Below are 25,914 nucleotides of genomic sequence, written 5' to 3' on the forward strand. Positions count from 1 at the left end.
GAAAGCCCTTATCTATGGAGAAATACTGACAGCAAACGACGAGCAGATCCATGTCATCCTGTTTCAGCAGTGGCGTGAGGGAGAGGTGGCCTGGACCTCCAGCATCAGGCCCTTAAGGACAGGCACATTTCCAGTAACAGGCTCAATTCCCCAGATTCCCCGGGGAATGAGGGCAGCCGGTGCTGCCCACGGCATCGCCTGATATCACTTGTTCCGGGTGATAGGAGAGCGTGGGGCTGCTTGGGCCACCTCATTCGTGGTCTGACTGCATTAACCTCTCGGTTCCCAGCTCCTGCCACGTGAGGTGTCCTAATATGGTCAGACTCCGCAGGAGCCCAGGAGCGCTTGCCTTTCTCCTGCTAATGGGGAGGAAGCAAACACTCTGAAGGTAAGCAAACGGGGATCTGGGTTCGCCTCTGGGCCAGCTGAAAGTGGGCTGAAGCAGAAGCCCTGCCTCGGGTCATCAATCATTTAATAAACCCCCAGCGAATCCGATCTCCTCGGGGGGCTTTCTGCCCTGCCCTCTTTCTCGCCCTCCCCTCCCCTTCGTGGAGGCAGCCCTGGGTGGTGGTCCCCCAGCTCCTGTCCCCGTCCAGGAACGGGAGGCGTCCTGGGGGTCGGGGTGGGCGGCTCGCCTGGCCCTTGGCTCGAGGCTCTGGCCGCTCCTCGGGTCCTAGCAGCCTAGCAGGAGATGCTGCTGCAAGGCGTGTCTGGGGCTGTGCTCATGTGATGAAGCGAGGGAAAAACAAGGGGGAGGAGGAGGAGGCAAAGAGGTGGCTTTTTTTTTTTTTTCTTTTAAGGAGTTTGCAGCGAGCGCGTCTCCTTCATTCGCTGTCTGGGCGGGTTCGGAGGAGGACGACGGGAGAGGAAGGCGCTCCTGAGACCTCGCGGGCGCACGGCTCCTGGCTCTTCTCCCCGTCCCGGCTATTTGGGGAAGGCGTAACCCGGCTGCTGGGCGCGGGAGAACCGGAGACAAGCCATGGGCGCCGGGAGCTCCACCGAACAGAGGAGCCCGGAGCAGCCGGAGGCGGGGAGCGCGACGCCGGCCGAACCCGAGCCCGAGCCCAGCGGCGGAGGCTCTGCGGCGGAGGCGGCGCCCGGATCGTCGGCGGACGCGACCATCGCCGCTGCGGACCCCGCCACCAAGGTACCGGCGCGCGGAGCCACCTGCCCCGGGGTGGCGGAGGGTGGGGTGTGTGTGTGGGTGTGTGTGTGGGGGTCCCTTGATCTCCGCCTGCGATAACTTCCCGGTCGGTCCAGCCCATCTGCAAACTCGGGAGCATGAATCCCTCTTTCTAGGCTTTTCAGGGTCTTTAGCGCCGGGGCGGGACCACAGCAGCGGCGAGCGCGGCGAGGGGCTTGCATCTTTGTAGTGGGTCTCCAGGGGTGGTGACTGCGCCATCCGCAGTAATAAAACCCGCCGGCTGCCCGCCGCTAACTGAGCCTTTCTCCACGCTCTTCCGGTGGGAGCGACCAAGCCCGATACCGGCGAGCTGCTTGGGGGAGTCCGCGGAGAACTGACCCCCGAGCCGAGCGTGTCGAGCCCCCGCCCCGCTATCTCCCCAAGCGGAAAGTCCGCTGTTGGGCCCTGACGCGTGTTGCAGCCTGGCGAGCCCTCCACCCATGGGTTCCCCGCAGCGCACCGTCCGTGATATCAGCTGTGTCTGGAGCGACCCGGGTTTGGTACCCAGTCCTCCTGCGGCAGCGGCTCGAGCAGACACCGCCTTCCTGATGCAGAGAAAGCCTGGGGTGTAGCTCGCTCGGAGCCAAAGAAAATCTGAGCCGACGCTGCATTTCCAAAAGGAATGACAGGTTTCGCAAACACGGCGGCGTCCTCCTTTTTGCTCAGTTCATTGCACTCAGTTGGATAAACAAATACTGGAGGAGTAGTTAGAAGTTCTCAAATGCGGTCAGAGGCGTAAGCCAGCACTCCCTCTACTCTGGTCTCTGGAGGCAGTGCTGAACCTCCTAGACATTTTGCATTTTATAGTCGTAGTCTTCAAGGCCGAAATATTTCTTCTTGGCGACTACAGTCGCCAAGATTGTGACTTGTTCAGATCGTTGTCTTTTAGATCTATTTTCCAGCATCTATGTTCTTTAGCCAGGCTTCACCCAACCCTTTTTGTGATATTTTTATAGAAGATGTGGATAACCACATTTAATACTTAAAAGGAAAAAAGAAAACCCGTTGTGTCAAATTTGAGGATATACGGAGTACATGTGGACCTTTAGGAGTTATCTCAGGAAGTATAGATGTTTACAGTGTGGGGGGGAAAAAACAACAACCCTGAAATCTAGGTAAAAATCACAGAATTATATGACCTAATCGCCTTGACCTTTTAGCTGTCTTAGTTTAGTTTGGGCTGAGAGACCGCTCTTAACTAGATTACTTCTAGTCGTTAACATAACTACTTGTACTAGAGCTGTAGGTGCTCACAGGTACCAACTGTGCCTGGAATGCCTAGATTTTCTGAGATGCCTAAGAAATGTACTATCCTTTTGAGATCTCAGTTAGATTTTAATATTTACTGTACATCACTTTTTGATGCCAACTACTGTCAAAATGGCTGTATAACCAGTATTTAGAGTCCAGTAATGAAAGTAATTTTAAGGTGTAGTTGCTAAAAGCTTGCAGTTGGGGAACATTTTTTTCCTTGGCTTTTACCAGTCCTTCAGGCCTTATCAACAGTTCACCCTGGGATATGGTACTTATTCCCTTCCCAATAACTTCAGTGTGTTCATTTAAAATAGTCCCTCCTTTCTGTTCTCTTTCTTCCATAACCTTATCCTCCCTTTTTCTTAGTCACCACCATCTTGAAACAGCCAGATGACCTCCTTTAAAAAATTACCTAAATGACACCCGGAATATCATTGAACTTTTTGGCCTACGGCCCAGTTATCAATTTGGAGACAAATCAATAAACTTACATGTATCCTTAGGAAATGTGTAGTTTTTCATTTCAACTAGCAATATTTATTTCTCAGGTTTTGAAGACCTAAGTCTTTTCACAAGGATGGTCTAATTAAGAACGATTCTGCACATAGCTTTTGCCTCCCCTCCTTGCCCTGTTCAGCCCCAGCTCTTGACCTCTGAGTAATCTCATCTGCCATTCTAGGTTCCCACAGCACCACGGACCCTTCTTTCCAGCAGTTTCCATATTTGTGGGTTTAGTGACTTGTGTTCTTCTGGCTGTTCTGAATGCTCCACAAGGGCAGGGACCATATCTGGTTTGGCTCATAACAGGTGTTGCCCCATGTGTGACGTGTGTGGCTGGCGGGTAGGCTGAAGCTGGCTCCCTGATTTTGATTGCAGATGGTCAAGTTGGGGAACACCTTGGCCCATCTACTTGTTCTTTGACTTTCTCATCATCATGATCTGTGTCACTTATCAGATAGTGACTAAGTCAAAGTGAGTCTGGTTATTCACAGACCAGGTGAATATCTAGCAAAAAACTAAGGTTTGGGGACTCTGATTTCTGTTTCTTTAGAAGGGCTTTTTACCGTTGCAATTTCAAATTGCCTTTAATCTCAGATAGACAAATGCATTACAAATGCAGGTTGCTCAGAGGAGGCCACTTCATACACTGAATTAGTGATGAATTACATCTTGAGCTTTTTTGATTGGGTCTGTGGACATTTGGGGAGGTTTAGACTAATGCTTCCCTCCTCCCCCCAGTAGAATGCTGTTCATTAATTAAAGACTGCTAGATTTTTTTTCCCCATTGGTAAAACTTGATTACTGAAGCCTCACAGTTTAGATGCACTGAGACAAGTCCTGGTTTTATCTGTGATGTATTTTAATGGAAATGGAAGGAGTCTTATCTTCCAGTCAATCTTTTACAATCTTTGTATGTTAATTCTGGAGGGAAATGGCTTGATCAGTTATTCTCCAGGTTTAATTTTGAGAGTTTGCCATTTTGGCCACTGCAGGGTGCAGGGGGATTAGACCACCTGAACACAGGTGGTAAGCAAAGCCTCGTGGTATTCCTCAGTCATCTGCTTTTAAACATTTGAAGTCATCTGCTTTTAAAAGCTGAAAAGCCTGTTTTCACTCAGGTAGCCGTGTAGGGTGGGGTGGCCAGTGACAAACTTCCATATCTCTGGCAAACCTTGATTTCTGGAGCCAAGCTTCAGGCTAAATCTGGACAATCACAATCCTCTAAATTAGCCTTTCTGTCTTTTCTGTTCAGTGACTCAGAGCTAGAAATGGAACAGCTCTCAGTTGCAACAGTGTGAGGCCTAGGTCCCCAGCAGGTGGGGAGACTGGGACCCTTGACAGTCTTTCAAGCTGTGGTTCCATTTGGTTATAAGAGCTGTGACTCAAACAGATGTATTCATATAGAAGAATCCACTGTCCCGATTAATAAAGTTGAGGACGCCCTTACCTTTTGTGCATTAAAACAGACAATTGATTTGGCCAGCTGCATTTCATAATTCCTCTCCCAACACAAGGTATGTGCTGTTTCCCATTTACCCCGTGTTTACAAAATAGGAATGGAGATGGCTGTAATGTGATTGTCACCAGTTTTACACTAGAAGGGCCAGAATTTAAGATGATTTCGAGAGAATTATATGTTAACAGAGTGGGTTTTTTTGTGTGTGACTACCTGTATTCATATGGATTTCCCTCAGATTATAAGAGGTACTACTTTCTGATTAGAGCACAGTCTAGAAATTGGAGCTGTGGGTGTGAAGATGGTCGTTTAGGGTACCAATAGCCTGTGGGGACTGCAGTGCCTTCCCTTTAATCCATTATAGCCTTTTAAGCTCTTAGATTTGTGAGATCAGTGAAGATTTCCACTTAAAATACTTCCCTTGGTGAGGAAAAGTCCCCAAACGTGCGTCCTCTTTGAATTTGCTGTGCATTGACTAATCTCTGTGCTGGGATAGCTTTAAACTACATTAAAAGGATGATTCCAGCTTGGTATCTTACAGGATAATTAATAAAATGGAAATAAAATGTTTTGTTTTAAAAGGTACAAAGGGGAGTTCCCTGGTGGTCCAGTGGTCAAGAATCCACCCTCCAATGCAGGGGACGCGAGTTCAATCCCTGGTTGGAGAACTAAGATCCCACAGGCCGCAGGGCAACTAAGCCCACACACTGCAACTAAGACCCTACACAGCCAAATAAATAAATAAATGTTTTTTTAAAAATGAAAGAAAAATAAAAGGCACTAAGAAATAGTTTCTTTTTCTTTACCAGTTTTAACACCTGTTCAGTGTTACAGGAATACCAATGAAAAGAAAATGCAGCTAAATGGTGCTCGTCCTTGGCCTCTATAATTTTTACTGCTGTAGTCATTCATGAAGTGAGAAATTAGAATTTACAGCACTTAGCATTGTGAGAAAAATATATCAGTACTTTTATCACATGAAAAATATAAAACTAAGGGCTTCCCTGGTGGCGCAGTGGTTGAGAGTCCACCTGCCGATGCAGGTGACATGGGTTCGTGTCCCGGTCCGGGAAGATACCACATGCCGCAGAGTGGCTGGGCCCGTGAGCCATGGCCGCTGAGCCTGTGCTCCGCAACGGGAGAGGCTACAACAGTGAGAGGCCTGCATACCGCAAAAAAAAAAAAAAAATATATATATATATATATATATAAAACTAAAAATCCTTGAAGCCAATTCTTAGTTCTCTTATAACCTAAAAAATTATAATTTAGAAGAAGTTTCATTTTAAAATAATACAATAGAAAAATATGGAAAAAGCTGGGTTTGGGAGGGAGATGCATTATATCTTGTAAATAGGCAAGCTTACTTTCTTTTTTAAAAAATTTATTCTATTTACATTTATTTTTGTCTGCATTGGGTCTTCGTCGCTGCACGCGGGCGGGTGGGCGGGGGCTACTCTTCGTTGTGGTGTGCGGGCTTCTCATTGCAGTGGCTTCTCTTGCTGCGGAGCACGGGCTCTAGGCGCGCGGCCTTCAGTAGTTGTGCCATGCGGGCTCAGTAGTTGTGGCTCGCGGGCTCTAGAGCACAGGCTCCGTAGTTGTGGTGCTCGGGCTTAGCTGCTCCACAGTATGTGGGATCTTGCCGGACCAGGGCTTGAACCCCTGTCCCTTGCATTGACAGGTGGGTTCTTAACCACTGCGCCACCAGGGAAGCCCAGCAAGCTTATTTTCAATAAATTCTTTAAAAATCTATAATTATAATTATTTGTCTTGTCTGTTTAGATTTTGGGCTATTTTCCTGTAAGTTAGCACCTTATTAGAGAATGGGTATGGGTTTTATACCTATGTTCTTACTTGTTAGTACATCTAATAAAAGGATTAAGGTGAAGATATTAATCTGTAATAATTTTGATTATATATACATTTTTATTTCTTATCGTGAATAATTAAGTTTACTTATTTAAACCTGACTGTAGACCTGACATCATCATTCTTGAATAATAAAGGCTTTATAAAAAGATGATCAAAAGCACTTGCTTACTCTTATTAAAATGATTTTTATTTAAAGTCATAGCAAACAGGATTCATTTAATGTTTATTTTTCTAAAAATGTTAATGGTTGAGAACCTTAATTTGTAGAGTATGGTAAAAAGGGAAAGCCTCGTGTTCCTCCCCGCCCCTTAAAGTACTCACTGTTAACAATAGTTTGAAATCAATGTTGGTTGTTTCTAGCATATTCTTTTAAAACCTTTATACATGTGCAATTATATAGATAAGAATAGCTCTATCTTTTGCTTTCAACAAATAAGATCATAACACATATATTCTGCAACTTTAGAGTTTGGATATCTTTTCATATCTGGACATAAACATCTACCCTCATTCTTATTGGCTACATAAATTTCTCATTTATGGATTGAAGTACCATAATGATTTAAGCAATCCCCCTGTGTTTATATTTAGATTTTCCTAGTCTTTTGTTATATTAAATTGGCACAGGGAATATCCTAGTTCAGACATCTTTGTATGCGTGTGAATGTATCTCTAGGATATATTTCTGGAAGTGGAATTGCTGGATTACAGGATTTACATGCATTTAAAATTTTGATAGTCCTTGCTAAATTTACTTTCCAAAGAGATTCATCTACTTTGCATCCCTACTCTGTGGAGAGCAGCGCTCACTTTCCCTTGCCCTTGCCTCAGTGGATAGAAGATTTTTCTAGTATTTGCCAATCTGTACCTCAGTTGGCACCTCAGTTTCCTCAATGCATTTTTAATTATGAAGTTGGGTGCCCTGTCAGGTATATTGACCATATGCTTTTTTTCTGTGCACCACTCCATCAGGAACTGGACTGGCTTTTAGAGCATTAAAGGGTATAGTTTATTTTATTGTTAGTTAACTTTAAAAGACTTTTTCCCTCCAGAAATTAATCAAAATTGGGAAAAAGCAAGTTTAGAGTAAAAAGGGGGCTGAGGTATTGTTCCCTTTCCTTCCCAAATTAGCAAACTGTCTTTAATTTTATTTGCTTGGATTGACTTTGCAATGACCTACTTCTTTAGCTATCAGTTTAAAAATTTCTCCTCTGGGAACAATCTAAAATCATCCAGTTGCCAGAAATTTCTTCATACATCTGATCCATGAAATGTTGGAATCAGGGATTGTGGGCAGAAATCCACCTCCTGGGAAAACAGTAGTCCCCTCCCCTGGGTGCTGTGCTCACTTCTCATAACAGATGACAGCCTGGCTCTGTTAACTGGAATAAATGTGCTTTCCCAGGAAGACGTAGGTGTTCAAAGCACTGGACGCTACAGGGTCTTTCCCAGACACTGTTAGGCTTCTCTTAATACAAGTATTCATTCAGGTTCAAAGGTTTTCATCTTCCCTACAGTTTCTTCATGATGTTATGTAAATGAGATAAGCCAAATTTTAAGAAGGGGAGATAACTATAAATCATTGGCAGATCTTCTGTCCGTCATATGCAGACATTGCAAATTGTGGAGTTTGGAGAGATTAAATTTTCTGTGGCTCCCAAACCTGGTTGTGCAGTTGAGTCACCTGGGGAGCTTTTTAAAGACACCACTGGGCCCCCTTCTAGATTATTCAGTCAGAATCCCAGGCCACCCCAGCGTCTGAGATTCTGTAGCCTTAATGCTCATCAGGGATCCTAATTTGCCTAGTTAGGCCACCATTGCCTGGAGGAAGCGGTTTGGGGTGTAGACTTGGGCGAGGCATTCAGAGGTAACACAGCACAGACTGATTGACACTGGTGCTTGTGCGGGTGGGAGGGAGGGTTTCAGATGATGCTAGAAGAATTAGGTGTTTCCCCTCCTCACAACAGAGGAGAAAATAAACGGAAACATTTCCTACATAATTTCCCTCCTTTATTCTACTGCCTTTTTTTTTTTTTTTGGCTGCACTGGCTCTTCGTTGCTGCACGTGGGCTTTCTCTAGTTGCGGCGAGCAGGGGCTACTCTTCGTTCTGGTGCGCGGGCTTCTCATTGCGTTGGCTTCTCTTGTTGCGGAGCACGGGCTCTAGGTGCAAGGGCTTCAGTAGCTGTGGCTCACGGGCTCAGTAGTTGTGGCGCATGGGTGCAGTTGCTCCATGGCATGTGGGATCTTCCCGGACCAGGACTCGAACCCATGTCCCCTGCATTGGCAGGCGGATTCTTAACCACTGCGCCACCAGAGAAGTCCCTATTCTACTGTCTTGAAACCAAGTGTGCTGCTAGTAGAGGCTTTTTCTTAATGGAATGTGCTCTTCAGGGTAAATAGGTGTGGAATCAAATGCTCTCATCGTTTCTGGGCCAGGAGCTACTTGTCAAAGTTCACTTTTCGTTCCCACCTGATTGCCTCTTAATCCTCAACCCTCATTTATCAATTTAAAACGTCACTCGTGTTGGGTAAGTAGACAGTAGCTGATGGCTTAGTTTATGGCCTTTGGCTGGTCCGAAAATCCGTGAAGAAATCTTGACAGCTAACCAAGTTGCTGAAGATCAGAAGAGGGGGCTGTCTAAAAAAAATTTTTTTTAATTAAAAAGAAAAAAGAGGAAGAGGGCTGTGTGGCTTTCCCCACCACTTGATTTCATTAACATTTCTTTACTGGCTCCTGTACTCCAGGAACTGGGGATTGAAGAAGAGAGAAATCCAAGAGCTCGGTGCTAAAAAGAAGGTTAAAGTGTTCCCAGTGCACTAAAATGTATTATTTTCTGTCTAGAGGGAGAAATTTAATTCATTTTCCATACTGGTTACCTGTTCCAGTACCATTGACTAAATAGTCCCTCCGGTTAAAACTCGAGTTTCCGTATGCATATATGTTTATTGATTTCTTTTTACTTAAAAAATGTTTCCTACTCTTTATTTGTACACGTAGTTAAAAGCATTAAGAGAGTGGCTAAAAATGTAATCGATTCTAATGGCAGACCCATGGTTTAAAATACTTTTATATTCTACATCTCTGGGCTCACCTCTGTCTTGTGGCTATCGTAAGTTTATACACACATAAATATAAAAAAGTGGGGAGCCCTGTGTTGTCTTCAGAAGTGAATTTATTTTCTTGGCATGTGATAACATTATGCATTAAAAATAGTCACTCAAGTATTTCCTAACCACTTAGCCTATGAAAGGCCCTGGTCTAGATGCTCCCTGAGGTAAATTACACACAGCATTATCCTTGAGCACCTCAGGATCTAGGTGAGGTATAGGATCCCTCTAGAGGAAAAGATTCAATAAGAAAGATTCAAATAAGTTGGGTAGACAATAGAAGAATTGCCATTAGTTGGTACATGTCTATTCAGTGAATTGTCCAGATAACTGATGTACAAAGAAAAGAAGATCTTGGCAAGTGTTGCAGGCAGATAAAGGCCGTTAGTCGGGAGGCCAGGAGGTACAGGGCATATGAAAGAGCTGAATGTTGTAAGAGGATAATGGGAAGATGCCGATAGAATTGCAGCCAATCATGGTAAGAGCTGCACAGGCAGCAGAGAGCCAGTGAAGTGAAGACTTCCGATAAAAAACAAAGCAAAGAGGCAGACCCTCTCACACTCGGCAGAGAGGACACCCCTAGGAGCTTGGGGGGCAGATATTAGCCCATGCGGTGCGATGGGTGCAGGGTGTAGGCTCGGCACGGGGGCAGCCAAAAACAATTGAGGTTTCAAGACTTGGAATATGGAGTGCCTCAGTTTCTCCAGTAGACAAGGACGTTCCCCTCAGGATGTCGGTTCCAGTTTTCTATTGCTGTGTAACCAACTGTGCCAAACAACTGCTCAAACCAATAGTATCTTTAGAAGAGAGAACATCACTTGATAGTAACAGCTTGGGTTTTTTTTTTTAATGTAAAGAAGAGGTTTGCAGCAGAGTCTCGGGAATGACAGAGGGCATCCATGAGGTCAATAGGGTTTCTCTAAGTAGTGACCTGCTCAGAGCCCAGACCACTGGCACTGCAAGCAATCCAGGCTTGCAGAGTCGGGGGCACAGGGAAAGATGAAATATCACAGGATAAGAGATGATGACACCGAAGGGGCTGAGAGTGGCGGCTGGGGAGAAGATGGAACCAACAGTGAATATTAATAGAGGAGAAGACTAGAGAAGACAGATGGCACTGGCTCCGCCAGCCATTGGGTCACTGCTTCATCATGCAACAGTGACTGGTTTACCCCAGCACATCTGGGTCCACCTAAAAATGAAAGAGACTGATGGTTGACTAGCATTTCTTCCATTTGTAGGCAAAGAATCTAGGTGGCTTGGGGAAGGTTTATCTTCACTTTCAAAGCAGATACTTCTTCGCAATTTTTTCCATCTCCAGTGTATGCCCTTTGGTGTGTCGTTCGGCGGACTATTTATGGTTTGCTATTTTTCTTCATGTCTGAGCGTATGATTTCTTACTGAATTGAACCATTACATAAGGCTCTGGGTTTTGTCTGCTTCATGATCAATTTTCTGTCCTTGCTCAGATATTGACCACCCTTGTTGAAGCCATGCTTCATCACGTCCTTGATGGTTTTCCTTACTCTTTGAAATACATATCGTTGTGATGCATAAAACAAGATTGTTGATGTATGTTATGGTTGTTAGCTTTTTTTTACATTTTCAGTTCTGGGTGTTAATTTTTCACTAAGGTAACAAACTGCTTGCATAATGCTTTTTAAGAAACTTTTGTTTGAAATTATCCTTCACTTGGGTATGTATGTAAAACAGCCTATTCCACACCAGTAACGTTGAATGCTATGCGAAGTTCAACCTTAGATGTGGTTGAATTTACAATTGATATACACTGCAGTACCAACTGGGGTGGGATGGGAGAAATGGAGAAGGGATCGAAATCTACAGGAAATTGCTAAAAATTAGACAGTCTCTCTATGACGAATTTTTCTTAATTATTTCAGAAATGACACGTTTAACCAATATTTAGACATGAGTTCCTGACTCCTATAATGTTAATCTAAATATTGGAGTGGAAATTTTTGTTCTTGCTCTGCTCTGTTTTATATGAAGTAAGTTACTGAAAAGCAGTGGAAAATGTCACCACTAAAGTTTACTAAATCAGTCCTGATTATTAAGATCCTTTCTCCAATCCTGACAAAAGTGTATAAAAGTTAAACAAAAACTTCTTGACAGTACCGGGAGCAAAACTCAAATTGATTTGATTTTATATCTGATTTTTTTTTAAAACTTCAGGAGTTTAAGTTTCCTTTAAATTCAGTGTGATGGCAGTGTTAGATCTGTCCGTTTTGTTTGCAATATAGGAAATTTGTTTTACTTCAATTAAAATGCAGATTGGTTGTTCTTTTGTTATTAATTAAAGGCACACTAAGGTCTTTTGAATGCTGAAAAGATTTTTGTCCTAAATGGAGCTAAGAGGACCTACAGTGTTATCTAGAATTGCAACAGTGACAGAGATTTCAAGTCACTTCTGGAACTGTGCCCGATAAACAGTCCTCCAGGACAGGGAGGAATGCGAAGAATGCATTCTACTTCAGGGAAGTAGGTCATGGTTTAAAGCCTTACATTTGTCAGAGAACTTTTCTCAAGCAGTCCTTATGATTGCTGGATCCCCGCTAACTCTGTACTCAGGGTTCTTTAGTCTTAGGCAAATTAGGTAGCTAAATTAACTTGTTAGTTTCTAGGAGGGCTGGACTAAAAGTAACAGATTCACCACATGCGCCTGTACTCCCAACACCAAAAAGAGTTAGGGCTATAGACTGGAAAACTATAGATGTGGGTTTCCCTGGTGGCACAGTGGTTAAGAATCTGCCTGCCAATGCAGGGGACACGGGTTCGAGCCCTGGTCAGGGAAGATCCCACATGCTGCAGAGCAACTAAGCCCGTGCGCCACTACTGAGCCTGCACTCTAGATCCCGCGAGCCACAACTACTGAGCCCGCGAGCCACAACTACTGAAGCCTGCGTGCCTAGAGCCCGTGCTCTGCAACAAGAGAAGCCACGACAATGAGAAGCCCGCGCACCGCAATGAAAAGTAGCCCCCACTCTCTGCAACTAGAGGAAGCCCGCATGCAGCAATGAAGACCCAATGCAGCCTAAAATAAATAAATAAAATAAGTGAATTTATTAAAAACAAAAAAAGAAAATCATAGATGTGATAAGTGTTTTCTCTTAATTGCACAATCTTGGAATAAATTTTTTTTAGGGCTTCCCTGGTGGCGCAGCGGTTGAGAGTCCGCCTGCCGATACAGGGGACACGGGTTCGTGCCCTGGTCCGGGAAGATCCCACATGCCGCGGGGCGGCTGGGCCCGTGAGCCATGGCCGCTGAGCCTGCGCGTCTGGAGCCTGTGCTCCGCCACGGGAGAGGCCACAACAGTGAGAGGCCCGCGTACCGCAAAAAAAAAAAAAAAATTTAAATAGTAAATAGGCAGATGATGTGTAAGTTTACTTAGGAAATTTAGAGAGTACCTTTTAAGTGAACTGGGGGTATTTCTTTGCTGCCAAGATTAAGCGCTGCGGGAACCAGCTGAGTCCGTTCTACCTAAGTGTGACCATAGTGCCCACCGTTTATTGTGGACTTAAGCCTGTGGAAACCATATCTTGCCCTGAATTGTATCTGAGTGCTGGACAAAGAGGCACTAACATGACAGGGTTCAAAGGCAAGAGAGAGAGCACATACTGGGGTAGCAGGAAAGGTGGCATGGAGGATGGTATGGACTGAGTGTTTGTGTCCCTCAAAATTCATATGTTGAAACTCTAATCCCCAGTGTGATGATATTAGGAGATGGAGTCTTTGGGAGGTAATTAAGTCATGAGGGTGGAACCCTCATTAAGGAATTAGTGCCCTTATAAGAGGAGACACCAGAGAGCTTGCTGCCCTCCCCACCCCCCAAAAGATACCCTCTTCAAAGCAGGAGGAGAACTCTCACTAAGAACCAAATCAGCTTGCACCTTCATCTTGGACTTTCAGCCTCCAGGACTGTGAGAAATAAATGTTAGTTGTCTTGGCTGTCCAGTCTATTGTAATTTGTCATAGCAGCCTGAACTAAGACAGAGGAAATGGAATTTATAGTGAATTGCTGAAGAGTGGAGATACTTGAGAGAAGGAGGCAAGAAAATAAGTAATTTTTTAAAATAATAAAAATAAATAATGACATAAGGAGGCAAGAGAGAACCTCATCATGTTGGGACAAATACTGAGTGAAAAATAGTCTAGGAAAAATTGGATTAAAGATTTCGTTTTTTAACTGCAGGACTTTTGCAGAACCTTTATTTTTTTATTTAATTAATTAATTAATTTATTTTTTGCGGTATGCGGGCCTCTCACCGCTGTGGCCTCTCCTGTTGCGGAGCAACAGGCTCTGGATGCACAGGCTCAGCGGCCATGGCTCATGGGCCCAGCCGCTCTGTGGCACATGGGATCCTCCCGGACCGGGGCACAAACCCGTGTCCCCTGCATCGGCAGGCGGACCCTCAACCACTGCGCCACCAGGGAAGCCCCCAGAACCTTTATTATATTTAATTTTATTTTCTTACAGTTTTTTTTTGATGTGGACCACTTTTAAAGTCTTTATTGAATTTGTTACAATATTGCTTCTGTTTTATGTTTTAGTTTTTTGGCCGTGATGCACGTGGGATTTTAGCTCCCTGACCAGGGATCGAACCCACACCCCCTGCATTGGAAGGCAAAGTCTTAACCACTGGACCACCAGGGAAGTCCCAGAACCTTTAATATGTTACTATTGATTATGCTTCTCCCAAAGGAGACATATAGTATGCATCGTTACCCAAATACAACTGGGAAATGCCAGGCTAGTGAAGAGAGCACAATTAGAGAGTGGTGATTGAGAAGCCAGGAGAGGTATCTTGTGGCTCTGCCATGGAGAATTTGAATACCAGAGTGTGACTTCTACATTTATTGTAATTGGCAATGTGAAGCCAATAATTAATTGGGATCTACATCTACATCTGTTAGGGTGGAGGCAGGGACTTAACTTTCTGTTTTGAATCTGAGACAAAGAATAATTCTGAGATATTAAGGAAATTTGTTCTCTTTTGGAGGAGGGAAGCAAGGAGGATGGATTTTCTGTTCTTTCATATAAAAATGATCGCATTTTTATATCTAATTTTTAAATGAACCATATGTAGAGAGATTCTTACTCTCAGATTAAAATGGAAAAATATGGAATATAGCCCAGCTTTTTTTTTTTTTTTTTTTTTTTATAGCCCAGCTTTTAAATGTACATTATTGGGAAACGCCTCAGGTTATCCTGAGATGAAATATTTAATATTTTTACATCCTCATTAAGTTATGTTTAGAGTTTCTGATGTATTTTGGGGGGTTGTGTGGAGCAACAATAAGGATGATTAAAAATTTGGAAATTGAATATACTTTGGATTTATTTCATTGTTCAGATAATCCAGATAATTGCATATCAGGTTTAGTTTTTTTTTTCACTGTGCAGTGAGTCCAATAACTTCATTGACTCAGTTTCTATGGCACTTAATTAATTGCACGTAGAGCTGAACATCCTGGGACAAGCCACATTATGTCCTGAAACTTTCCTTTAACCAGATTTTCTGGGGCCAAAGACAATCGGACTACTGTGGAGTTAAATGCTGTAAATTATTGTGTTCCTCAAACCCTTTCCAGCTCCTGCAGTGAATACTGGAGGTATTGTAACTGTATGTGAACTTGAACGAAGATCAGGGGAAGGTCAAAGCAGAGCCTCCTTGAATGGAGTTGCAAATTCTTCCTCTGGCAAATAAGAGTAAAGGGAAATGTCACCCATTTGTTGCTTTTTATGGTCATGAAGAAGGAAAAAATCCCCAAAGCTTCTGATTCCTTTGCTATGAGCTGACCAGCTGGCTTATTTTGGCTTTGGATAAGAAGCTGAGACGCACACTGATTTCTTTTTTCTTGAGTCTCATCAAAGCAAATCAAAGCAAATAACTGTTTTCTGGGATTGTTAACGAAGCTAAATTTTTAAGTAAGTTGCTCCTTTGGAAAACCTAAAAATCAATGTAGGGCTGTTCTTGTAAGATTGCTTTAGGCCATTTTTAAGTGGGAGTGACTCAATCTAGGCATAAAGTAATGATTCCTGCTTCTTAGTAAACATTTAGTAATACTGCATTTACTTTAAAAATTAGCTCATATAGAAACATGTTTAATATACCCACGCATTGACCCTTTTCCTCAGTGTAACTTTCTGTGCTTATTCTCAAACAAAGCATGAACTTTCTGTGAGTGGAAGAGGAGCCTGGCTGTGCCAGTTTTGTGTGCTCTGCCCATGTCCGAGGCTCCTCACACAGTTATTTTACTGTGTGTTTCTGGGTTGATTACAAGGGTGAAAGCTGTAGGGGATGAACTAATGCCAAAGCCTTAAGGGTCAGGTACATGTAGAAATATTAAAAAATATAGTCCCTTCTCTCACTGACTGTCAGCTCATTTGTCGGGTTGAGTATCTATCAGGTACCAGACAGTTTTGGGGGCACTTGTACATGCTTTTTCCTATCTTACCAGTCACTTATAACTTCTATGAGCTAAGTAGTGGCATCCCCATTTAAAAAAGGAGCCAACAAAGTGAATACTTACGGAGCTTTTGATTCATTAGCTCTTTTTTTGTTGTTTTGTTTTGAATTTTATTTATTTTTTTATACAGCAGGTTCTTTTTTTTCTCATCTTTATTGGAGTGTAATTGCTTTACAATGGTGTGTTAGTTTCTGCTGTATAACAAAGTGAATCAGCTATACGTACACATATAGCCCCATATCCCCTCCCTCTTGCGTCTCCCTCCCACCCTCCCTATCCCTCCCCTCTAGGTGGTCACAAAGCACCGAGCTGATCTCCCCGTGCTATGCGGCTGCTTCCCACCAGCCGTCTATTTCACATTTGGGGGGATTCACTAGCTCTTGAGGGCACCCGCCTCCCCGCACTCCCCCGGTTTGGTCAGCTCTGGGCTGGGACTGCTGGGTATGAGGCCACTGCAGTGTGAAATGGGCCTTGGCTGTGATGCTGAGAAGACGGCTCCTAATAACTTCTGACACGCTAGACCCTCCTCAGATCCCAGGGCTCTCTGCCTCTCTGGGTATTTTAGGATGTATCACTCGATCTGCTGTCAAGTAAAATGGCCGATTCATCTTTGTGGGCCAACCGGTTATTTCAGACCCTGTCCGCACTCTTCCCATCCCATCTGAGAGGGGAGATAGCTGATGCCAGGCTGTAAGAGCTTCTTGGGCTTGGAGGCAAGTCATATGACCTAAAGAATCGATACCACTCATTCCTCTTTCATTTGGGTTTAACTGAATGCCAGGCACCTACAACCGCCGTTTTCTCCCTTCCCATTTTGCTCTGCCAACCTGACCTCCCAGGGCATCCATCCATCCTACTGTACCCGTGTAAACCCCTTTCCATTTCCTCTCTAAGGATTTGCCAGCCCAGATCGAGGCTTTGTCCTTCGGGGATACTGTGCTCTCCCAGGGTTTTTTTTTGTGTGTGTGTTTTTGTTGTTGTTTTTTTTTGCGGTACGCGGGCCGCGCAGGCTCAGCGGCCATGGCTCGCGGGCCCAGCCGCTCCGCGGCATGTGGGATCTTCCCAGACCGGGGCACGAACCCGTGTCCCCTGCATTGGCAGGCGGACTCTCAACCACTGCTCCATCAGGGAAGCCCTCTCCCAGGGTTTTAATACTCAATTATATCCACCAAGTTTCAGCCCCACATATGCATCTATGTACTGGGCAAGTTTATCTCAAGAGCAGTGTTCTCTCCTGTCCCCTTTGCCTGCCTCCTCTTCCCATAAAACAGCGATCCCCGACCTTTTTGGCCCCAGGGACCAGTTTCATGGAAGACAGTTTTTGAACGGACCCAGAGGAGGGGGATGGTTTTGAGATGATTCAAGCATATTACATTTATTGTGCACTTCATATCTATTATTATTACACTGTAATGTATAATGAAATAATTATACAACTCACCATAATGCAGAATCAGTAGGAGCCCTGAGCTTGTTTTCACTTGCCACTCACTGATAGGGTTGTTTTTTCTTTTTTAAAAAAATTAATTTATTAATTTATTTTTGGCTGCATTGGGTCTTCCTTGTTGCACGTGGGCTTTCTCTAGTTGTGGCGAGCGGGGGCTACTCTTTGTTGCGGTGCGCGGGCTTCTCATTGCGGTGGCTTCTCTTGTTGCAGAGCACAGGCTCTAGGCACACGGGCTTCAGTAGTTGTGGCTCACGGGCTCTAGAGTGCAGGCTCAGTAGTTGTGGTGCACGGGCTTAGTTGCTCCGTGGCATGTGGGATCTTCCTGGACCAGGGATCGAACTGGTATCCCTTGCATTGGCAGGTGGATTCTTAACCACTGTGCCACCAGGGAAGTCCACTGATAGGGTTTTATTATGAGTCTGCAAGCAATTGATTTATTATGGTCTCTGTGCAGTCAAACCTCTCAGCTAATGATAATCTGTATTTGCAGCTGCTCCCCAGCGCTAGCATCACCTCAGCTCCACCTCAGATCATCAGACATTAGATTCTCATAAGGAGCACGCAACCTAGAACCCTCGCATGCTCAGTTCACAGTGGGGTTCGAGCTCCTGTGAGAGTCTAATGCCGCCACTGATCTGACAGGAGGTGGAGCTCAGGCGGTAATGTGAGCGATGGGGAGCGGCTGTAAATACAGATGAAGTTTCGCTCGATCACCCGCCGCTCACCTCCAGGACTGGTACCAGTCCGTGGCCCAGGGTTTGGGGACCGCTGCCATAAGAGAACTCTCTTCTGGTGCCTTTAGCATCTTGTAGAATGGTTCTGTCTTATTGGCTTTTCCTTTCACTTGCTTCCTCAGATGTTTTTCTCATTTCCAAATTTTAATTATCTCACGCAATATACTGCAACATTAGTCTTCAAACTAGTCTTCCTGCTTCTAGCCATTTTTCTCTGTGTATGACTGCTTTATAGATGTAGATAGGTAATAGAAGTACCTGGAACCCTGTGATCTGAGAGGGTTCTCCAGACTTTTCCTCTTTGCCTCCAGTCACGCACTTATGTATTTGTTATCCTTCATTCCCCAGGTTGCACCTTGAGGGTTGGGAGAGAAGATAAAAACCGGTGGTTTGTTAGATGCTTTCTTTTGCTCTTCTATATATTTTTTTCCCATTCAGTCAGTGAATGTAGCAATAAATGGAAGCTCTTTTCATTGCCTTTGTTTGATTTTAAATACTCTTCCATGTACTGCAGTAACACGGCCTCCGAGAAATGTCTACATAACTGAAGTCAATTTTCTACCACCGCGGGCATCTTAAGATAAATGAAAACTATGGTATCTTCATCATATTTGTAAATTTATTCCATTCTTGGGTTGGTTTTTATTTTGGGAATTCTATCTGAAGCAGAAACGTGGCCAATTGACTTAAAATGTTCCAGCATTTGATTTATTGGCATTTTCATTTTCAACGAGCAGGTATCTGGTACGAATTAAATAAAGTTTAGAAGTTCTTTGTTTTCCTTCTCCTTTTCCCACCTCCAAAAAAGAGAAAATTCCTAAAGCTTTTTATAATTTCTGTCATAAAACAGTTGAAGCCATTCTTTATCAGGACTATTTCCCAGGAGGACACTGTTAACAGTTCTTTTTTTTTAAAGCTAAAGAGACATTTCACAACTTCAAGTCTAAGGCTTTAACAAGTTTTTTGGGTCTTAATTTCCTTATTCTTCAGAGCTTAAGCCCATTTTCTTTGCCTGGATATAAAAGATAGTTTATTTATTGAAGTTGTTAGCCTTTAGGTTTCTTCCTTACAGGTGAAAAATGTGTTCATGTGACTTTTTCAGAGTCTTCTCTTAAATTTTCTCTTTGACTCACATGGTGATTCGCTGAGAGTCTGGATAACTTAATGGCAGGAGAACTACCATTACTTCCTGAACTAGAATCACCACTTACTTAATGGGCTTTCTCTAACTCAGTTCTTTTTTAGCTGTATCCATGCAAAACTTGTCACTGGGGCATCCATTCAACACATACTAAACTCCTGTTGGTATTTCTTCAGTTGTTTTTGCTCCACAAGCTCTTGGGAGATATCTTGTGCACCATCTTGGCTTTTGATACTACATGCTGTCGAATCTGAATCCAGAAACTATCCCTCTCTCTGCCACGGACACCTCTAGGTTGTTGTCTTTCGCTCCTTCAAGCTGAGCCCACCTACCCCAAGTCTGTACCTTCCCTGCTCTCTTCCCTGATGGTCCATGCAGTCTCCAGCTTGGGGCAGGTGGAGAGGAGACTTCTGGGAGAAAAGCCAGCGGTACACAGATGGGATTGAGTGACATAGAGGAAGGGAACAGAGAACATCAGCTTGGCAGATGGCCCAAAAGTCTAAGGGCACCAAGAAGAAAGCTCAAGCAAAGCGTGGTCCTGCAAGGAGGCTTGAATGCCTTAAGGACAATAGACAAGAACCTATTAGCTCTAAAATATGTGTTGAAAGCAATTTACTACTTTTGCTTGCTAGCATCATAAAAGAATAAGATCTATATTGAATGCAAAATTCTAGGTGGTTCTTTTGCCAACAAATTCTACATCAAGATAGTAGGAATCAGAAATGCCTGTTAAAGATAGATTTTTATATAATATAAATATGTATGTAATATTTCTGGTAAGAAAAAGTAAATTCAGACTCAAAAATCTCATTTATTTGGATGATACAGACCAAATTTGTCTGTAGTAAATAGAATTTGTAGTAAAAGCTTACATTTTTAAGGACAAAGTTAAATTTATACATGTAAATGAAAGCATTTTTTTTCCTTCTGCAACAGTTTTATTAATATATAATTCACCTAACATACATTTCACCCATTTAAAGTGTTACGAGTCAGGAGAATTCCTGGCAGTCCAGTGGTTAGGCTCGGCCAAAAAAACAAGTGTACGATTCAATGGTTTTTAGTAATCAAAAGATTCTTTACTGAAAAAATGTTATTGCTGAATGACTAAAAGGAAGTGATATTTGTTAACTCATCTGACTTAGGTTCTTACGACTGTTTAATACTTTCCTTCATAGGAATCCAGTTGGCCCCTGCTAAAAAATATTTCAAAAATCGAAGTAGAGGAAGGGAACTCCTATTTACTGTCTGAACTTTAGTCACTGTAGGGATTTCATGACCCATTAAATCAGTTAGCTAAAACAACTTCAACCCAGTAGCTTTCAAGTTCATTTTCTTCTGCTGTATTTTAAATCTAGTAGAAGACTATAGCAGAAGACAAACATTTGAATATATTACCTTTCTGGAGAAAGGCCCACTTAAATTCATGTTTTTAAAATTCAAGAACAGTAGTGCTTTTAAAAATCTGATAGTACATACATAACTATATAAAAGCCCTTCTTTCTCCTTACCCATCCATCCCCCCCATCAGTCAGTCTTCCTTATCAGAAGGAACCACAGATAATGGCAATTATAACATCCTTCCCAGCCTAGAATGGATTGCTCAACAGTTGTGTGAGAAAAAGTTGGTGATCATTAGGGGTCAGCTTGGGTTCACTTAATTAAGAATAAACCTAATAATCAAATTAATTTAATTTTTTTTCCTTCATTTCTTGGTCTTTTATTGTTGTTCAGGTTCCTGAACTATACGATTTCAGGGGAATGGACTGATGGTGATTCTGGATTTCACGACAGAGGTCTGACAAAACTGAGTTGTTATAAATGTGGTCTAGTCACACATACAGTTGAATAAACATAATCGATTGATCATCCTGGTAAGAGTTGCCTGCTATTTCATCACCTTGCAGCAGAACTGAAGGCAGATGTCTCAAATTGACAAAAGATTTTTTTTAAAGTTAGGATAGAAAGCAAACGCTGGATGACGTCTTTTTTCAAACGTAGGTATGGTGACAGTGTTATGGGATCAAGAAGAGAGCCAGTTTAGCTCAGTGCACTGGAGCAGGCAGACCCAGGGCATCCAGTAGAGACAGAGGAGGGCACTGGATCTGTGGAAGAATGGGGAGCAAGGAGGGCCTCTAATACGACAGAAGGAAAACATCTTTGAAACATCCATGAAATGCATCCATTCCCGTGCTTAAAAAGAAAAAATTATAGAGCAATTTGGCAACGCATTGAACCATGTAAGTGTTCACATCCTTTTTTCCAGTGCACCTGGTTCTGGAAATTCAGCAAATAAATAATATAAAGGAAGGTAAGCTATGTTACATAAAATGTGTTACAAATGTTTATCGGTTTTGAAAGACCTGTTAAGTGAATTATGTGTGGTACATACACCTGATCCTTTGTCGTTAAAGGATACGTGAAGAGAATTGGTAGCAACTTGGGAAACGGTTATGGTTTCAAATTGGGGAAAATATGCGGAACTGTATATAATCCAAGTGTATGTATGTGGCTAAAAATTGAAGGGAGCACATGAAAATGAAGAGGTGTTAGGACGACAGTGTTTTAGGTCAACTTTTAAAAACTTTCTTTAATATTTTCCCTTTTTAAGCTTATTGAATAACCAGCAGATAGATCAACATGGGAGGGAATTTAGGATGAAAGAGGATCTAGTTTAAAAACAGAAGGAGGGACTTCCCTGGCGTCGCAGTGGTTAAGAATCCGCCTGCCAATGCAGGGGACATGGGTTCAATTCCTGGTCCAGGAAGATCCCACATGCCACGGAGCAGCTAAGCCCGTGCACCACAACTACTGAGCCAGCACTCTAAAGCCCACGAGCCACAACTACTGAGCCCATGTGCTGCAACTACTGAAGCCCACGTGCCTAGAGCCCGTGCTCCGCAAAAAGAAAATCCACTGCAATGAGAAGCCCACGCACTGCAATGAAGAGTAGGCCCCGCTCACTGTAACTAGAGAGAGCCTGCGTGCAGCAACGAAGACCCAATGCAGCCAAAAATTTTTTTAAAAAACCCCAAAACAGAAGGGAAGTAAAACACTGGGGGTTTAATTGATTTTCTGTTAACTATGGTATTAAATGAGAGCGGGTGGCTAATACATACCAAACATACTCTTATGATATATATATATATATATATATACTAATTAATTAATTAACTTATTTATTTATTTTTGGCTGCATTGGGTCTTCGTTGCTGGGTGTGGGCTTTCTGTAGTTGTGGCCAGAGGGGGCTACTCTTCGTTGCGGTGCGCGGGCTTCTCATTGAGGTAGCTTCTCTTGTTGCCGAGCACAGGCTCCAGGTGTGCCGGCTTCAGTAGTTGTGGCGCATGGGCTACAGAGAATAGGTTCGGTAGTTGTGGTGCGTGGGCCCAGCCACTCCGCGGCATGTGGAATCTTCCTGGACCAGGGATTGAACCCACATCCCCTGCACTGGCAGGCGGATTCTTAACCACTGCGCCACCATGGAAGTCCCTCTTATGCTATATTAATAGAAATAGTGTACCGTGGTTTGCACTGGTCAATGTCTACTTGGAGTATAGTACTTAGTCCTCAGAGTCACATTTTAGTGCCAGATATTGCTACATTAAAGCCAGAAGTGTAGATTTTGGTCCTTAAAAGACTCATGAATATTTTCAGGGCCTTGAGAGACAGTTGTCACAGCAGAATCCACAAAACCCTGGTGAACAGAGAGAATGTAGGGTTTGGAGTAGGGTTATTTTGAAAAGAGTGTCCTTCAGAGTGCCAGCTTTGTTTCCTGTGATAAGTTTTGCAAGTAAGTTATAGATGTGTAGAACAAGGGACCTGCTTTTGCATCTGTAGTCATTGTACACCATTTTTGATTCCTGTTATCAGGGCCTATTAAATATCTAGAATGCAACCATGGAAGGACGCCATAACTGTTCTCACAGGTTGGCAAGGTAACATATCACTGTTAATTTAATAAGGCTTTTTCACAGGCAAACATAACAGGGATAATGGCAGGAACAGAGTGTGACAAGTTCCAGGAAGGTGTGGGATGTGGTTTCTTTTTAGTGGCAGCTGAGATAGTTCAAAGGCAAGGTCTCCAGGCTGCCAGTTTTTTCCATTGCCAATAGGGAGACATCCATTCTTTGGGCTCTCTGAACCCTTCTCTTCAGGTATTGCTGATGGAGAGAGCTAAGTGATCATCCTTTAGGCCTCCCCAGGTACTCTGATTCCTACCCACACTCACTGGGCATCACCTTTCTGCCTGACAGATGCCACCCACTCCTATCCCCCTGCAAAACCCCCCACTTTATCTTTTTCTTTTCTACTAAGTGAGATCCAGGAATCTTCATATGGGACCAAGCAAGTAGCCATTATTAAAACAATGAGACATGTTCTCAAATATGTGTATTTAAAACAAAACTAAAACTTCGGCAGCTATACATATATCTAACTAAATTTAATGTGAATCTGTCAATATTGTTCTTTTCGCTTTACAAGAGAGGGTGTGACATCTAATCAAATACCTACATTATATGGAAACTTTCAATTTTGGAACAAACCCATGTTTATAATTTGCAGGGTATTTGACCAGCTTTCAAACCCCTGTTTTAATATTACAGAAAGAAAATTAGAACTTGGGGCATATCGAAGTTTAGTGTAATATGAGTTCTGTGTTAAGAATGCTGGAAGGAAGCTGTCCCCAGTACTAGGTGTGGAAAATATTTAATGTCTAATGACTAAATCTCATGGTCAGGATGAAGGATGTTCGATCTTAAGTGAAAAGATTTCTGGAGACGTCCCAAAATGTCACCAGAGTTTTAAGGGTTTTTTTTTTTTTTTTATATATCCTTCCTAAATTTTTAAAATTTAGTGCAGAATATCTTTCAATAGCACTTTAGACTCATTTGTCATCCTATTCAGTCTTCCCCTCCAAATTTAGTGGAAAAGGAGCTTATTTCTACCATAAGAACTGGCCAAAACATCTGGGGAGGCTTACATAATTAAAAGGATGTATTTTATTTCCTTCAGGAATCAACACCACTTAACTCTGATTTGTCATGACATTTTACTGTTGCTCAAGAAGCATTGTAGATCTTGGCTTGTGATTAATAGGAAACGAACAGATATATTTACCCCAGGAAGACATCCATGGGTAACTTTCCCTCTGAGATATTTCCTAGTCTCAATTGCTGGAAGAATTTATTAAGATATAATTCACATACCCTACAATTTACCATTTATTTATTTATTTATTATTATTTTTGGCTGCGTTGGGTCTTCATTGCTGCGCGCGGGCTTTCTCTAGCTGTGGCGAGCGGGGGCTACTCTTCATTGCGGTGCGCGGGCTTCTCATTGTCGTGGCTTCTCTTGTTGCGGAGCACGGGCTCTAGGCACACGGGCCTCAGTAGTTGCGGCATGTGGGCTTCAGTAGTTGTGGCTTGCGGGCTCTAGAACGCAGGCTCAATAGTTGTGGCACACGGACTTAGTTGCTCCGCAGCATGTGGGATCTTCCTGGATCTCACGGATCAAACCCATGTCCCCTGCGCTGGCAGGTGGATTCTTAACCACTACGCCGCCAAGGAAGTCCCCAGTTTACCATTTAAAGTGTACAATTCAGTGGTTTTTAGTACATTCACTGTGTTGTGTACACTTACCATCACAACAGTCCATTTTAGAACATTTTGACCCCCAAAATGAACCTCATAGCCCTTAGCAATCATTCCCCATTTCCCTTCCCTCCAGTCCCTGGTAACCACTAACCTCCTTTCTATCTGTAAAGATTTTCTTATTCTGGACATTTCTTATAAATGGAATCACATAGTATGTGGCCTTTTGTTTCTGACTTTTTTCACTTAGTTTAATGTTTGCCAGATTCATCCATGTTGCAGCATGTATCAGTACTTCATTTCTTTTTATTGCCCAATAATTTTGTATTGTGTGGTTCTTCCCCACATTTTATTTATCCATGCATCCATCCATGTTGATGGACATTGGGTTGTTTCCACTTTTTGCTAAGAACATTAGTGTACAAGTTTTTGCTTAGACGTATGTGTTCATTTCTCTTGGGTATTTATCTAGGAGTAGAATCGCTGGGTTATATGTTAACTAGCAGACTGGTTTCCAAGGCAGCTTTTACCTTCCCCCTGGAAATATAAGAGGGTTCCAGTTTCTCCACATCCTCTCCAGTACTTGTAATCTGTGAAGTGGTATCTCACTGTGGCTTTGATTTGCATTTCCCTGATGGCCAATCATGTTGATCCCATTTATTTTTAGTGAAATAAATATCTGGTATTCTTTTTTTTTTTTTTTTTGCGGTACGCGGGCCTCTCACTGTCGTGGCCTCTCCCGTTGCGGAGCACAGGCTCCGGACGCGCAGGCTCAGCGGCCATGGCTCACGGGCCCAGCCGCTCCGCGGTATGTGGGATCTTCCCGGACCGGGGCACGAACCCGCGTCCCCTGCATCGGCAGGCGGACTCTCAACCACTGCGCCACCAGGGAAGCCCAATATCTGGTATTCTTATACAGCCAAGTAAAGCTAAAAATTAAAGATGCCTTCTGAAATCAATGTTTGTACAGCAAACAGCACAGCGGATCCAAGGGAACAGTATGTATTGTGCATCCTTGGCAGTTAAAGCACGTTCTGGCTTCTGAAAAGTGGTTCTTACAGTCCTGACTTAACAGATAAGAAATACTGTTTCTAGATGGGGGAGTTGATGGAATAATTAAATGTTTCCATGGTGA

At 43.2% G+C, this 25,914-nt stretch overlaps 1 protein-coding gene across 1 annotated transcript in view; it reads left to right on the forward strand.

Moving 5' to 3' along the window:
- The first annotated feature begins 342 nt into the window (after positions 1 to 342).
- Positions 343 to 25,914, forward strand: part of AKAP12 (A-kinase anchoring protein 12) — a 100,190-nt gene continuing 74,618 nt past the window's right edge. Inside the window, exons 1-2 of the mRNA XM_029223901.1 lie at positions 343 to 388; positions 801 to 1,147. Of these exons, the coding sequence (XP_029079734.1) occupies positions 980 to 1,147 (168 nt within the window). The 5' untranslated portion in view covers positions 343 to 388; positions 801 to 979. The remainder of the gene's footprint in view (positions 389 to 800; positions 1,148 to 25,914) is intronic.

This window comes from Monodon monoceros, unplaced genomic scaffold (assembly GCF_005190385.1).
Source record: "Monodon monoceros isolate NGI ecotype Baffin Bay Population unplaced genomic scaffold, NGI_Narwhal_1 Super_Scaffold_15, whole genome shotgun sequence".
Taxonomy (NCBI): domain Eukaryota; kingdom Metazoa; phylum Chordata; class Mammalia; order Artiodactyla; family Monodontidae; genus Monodon; species Monodon monoceros.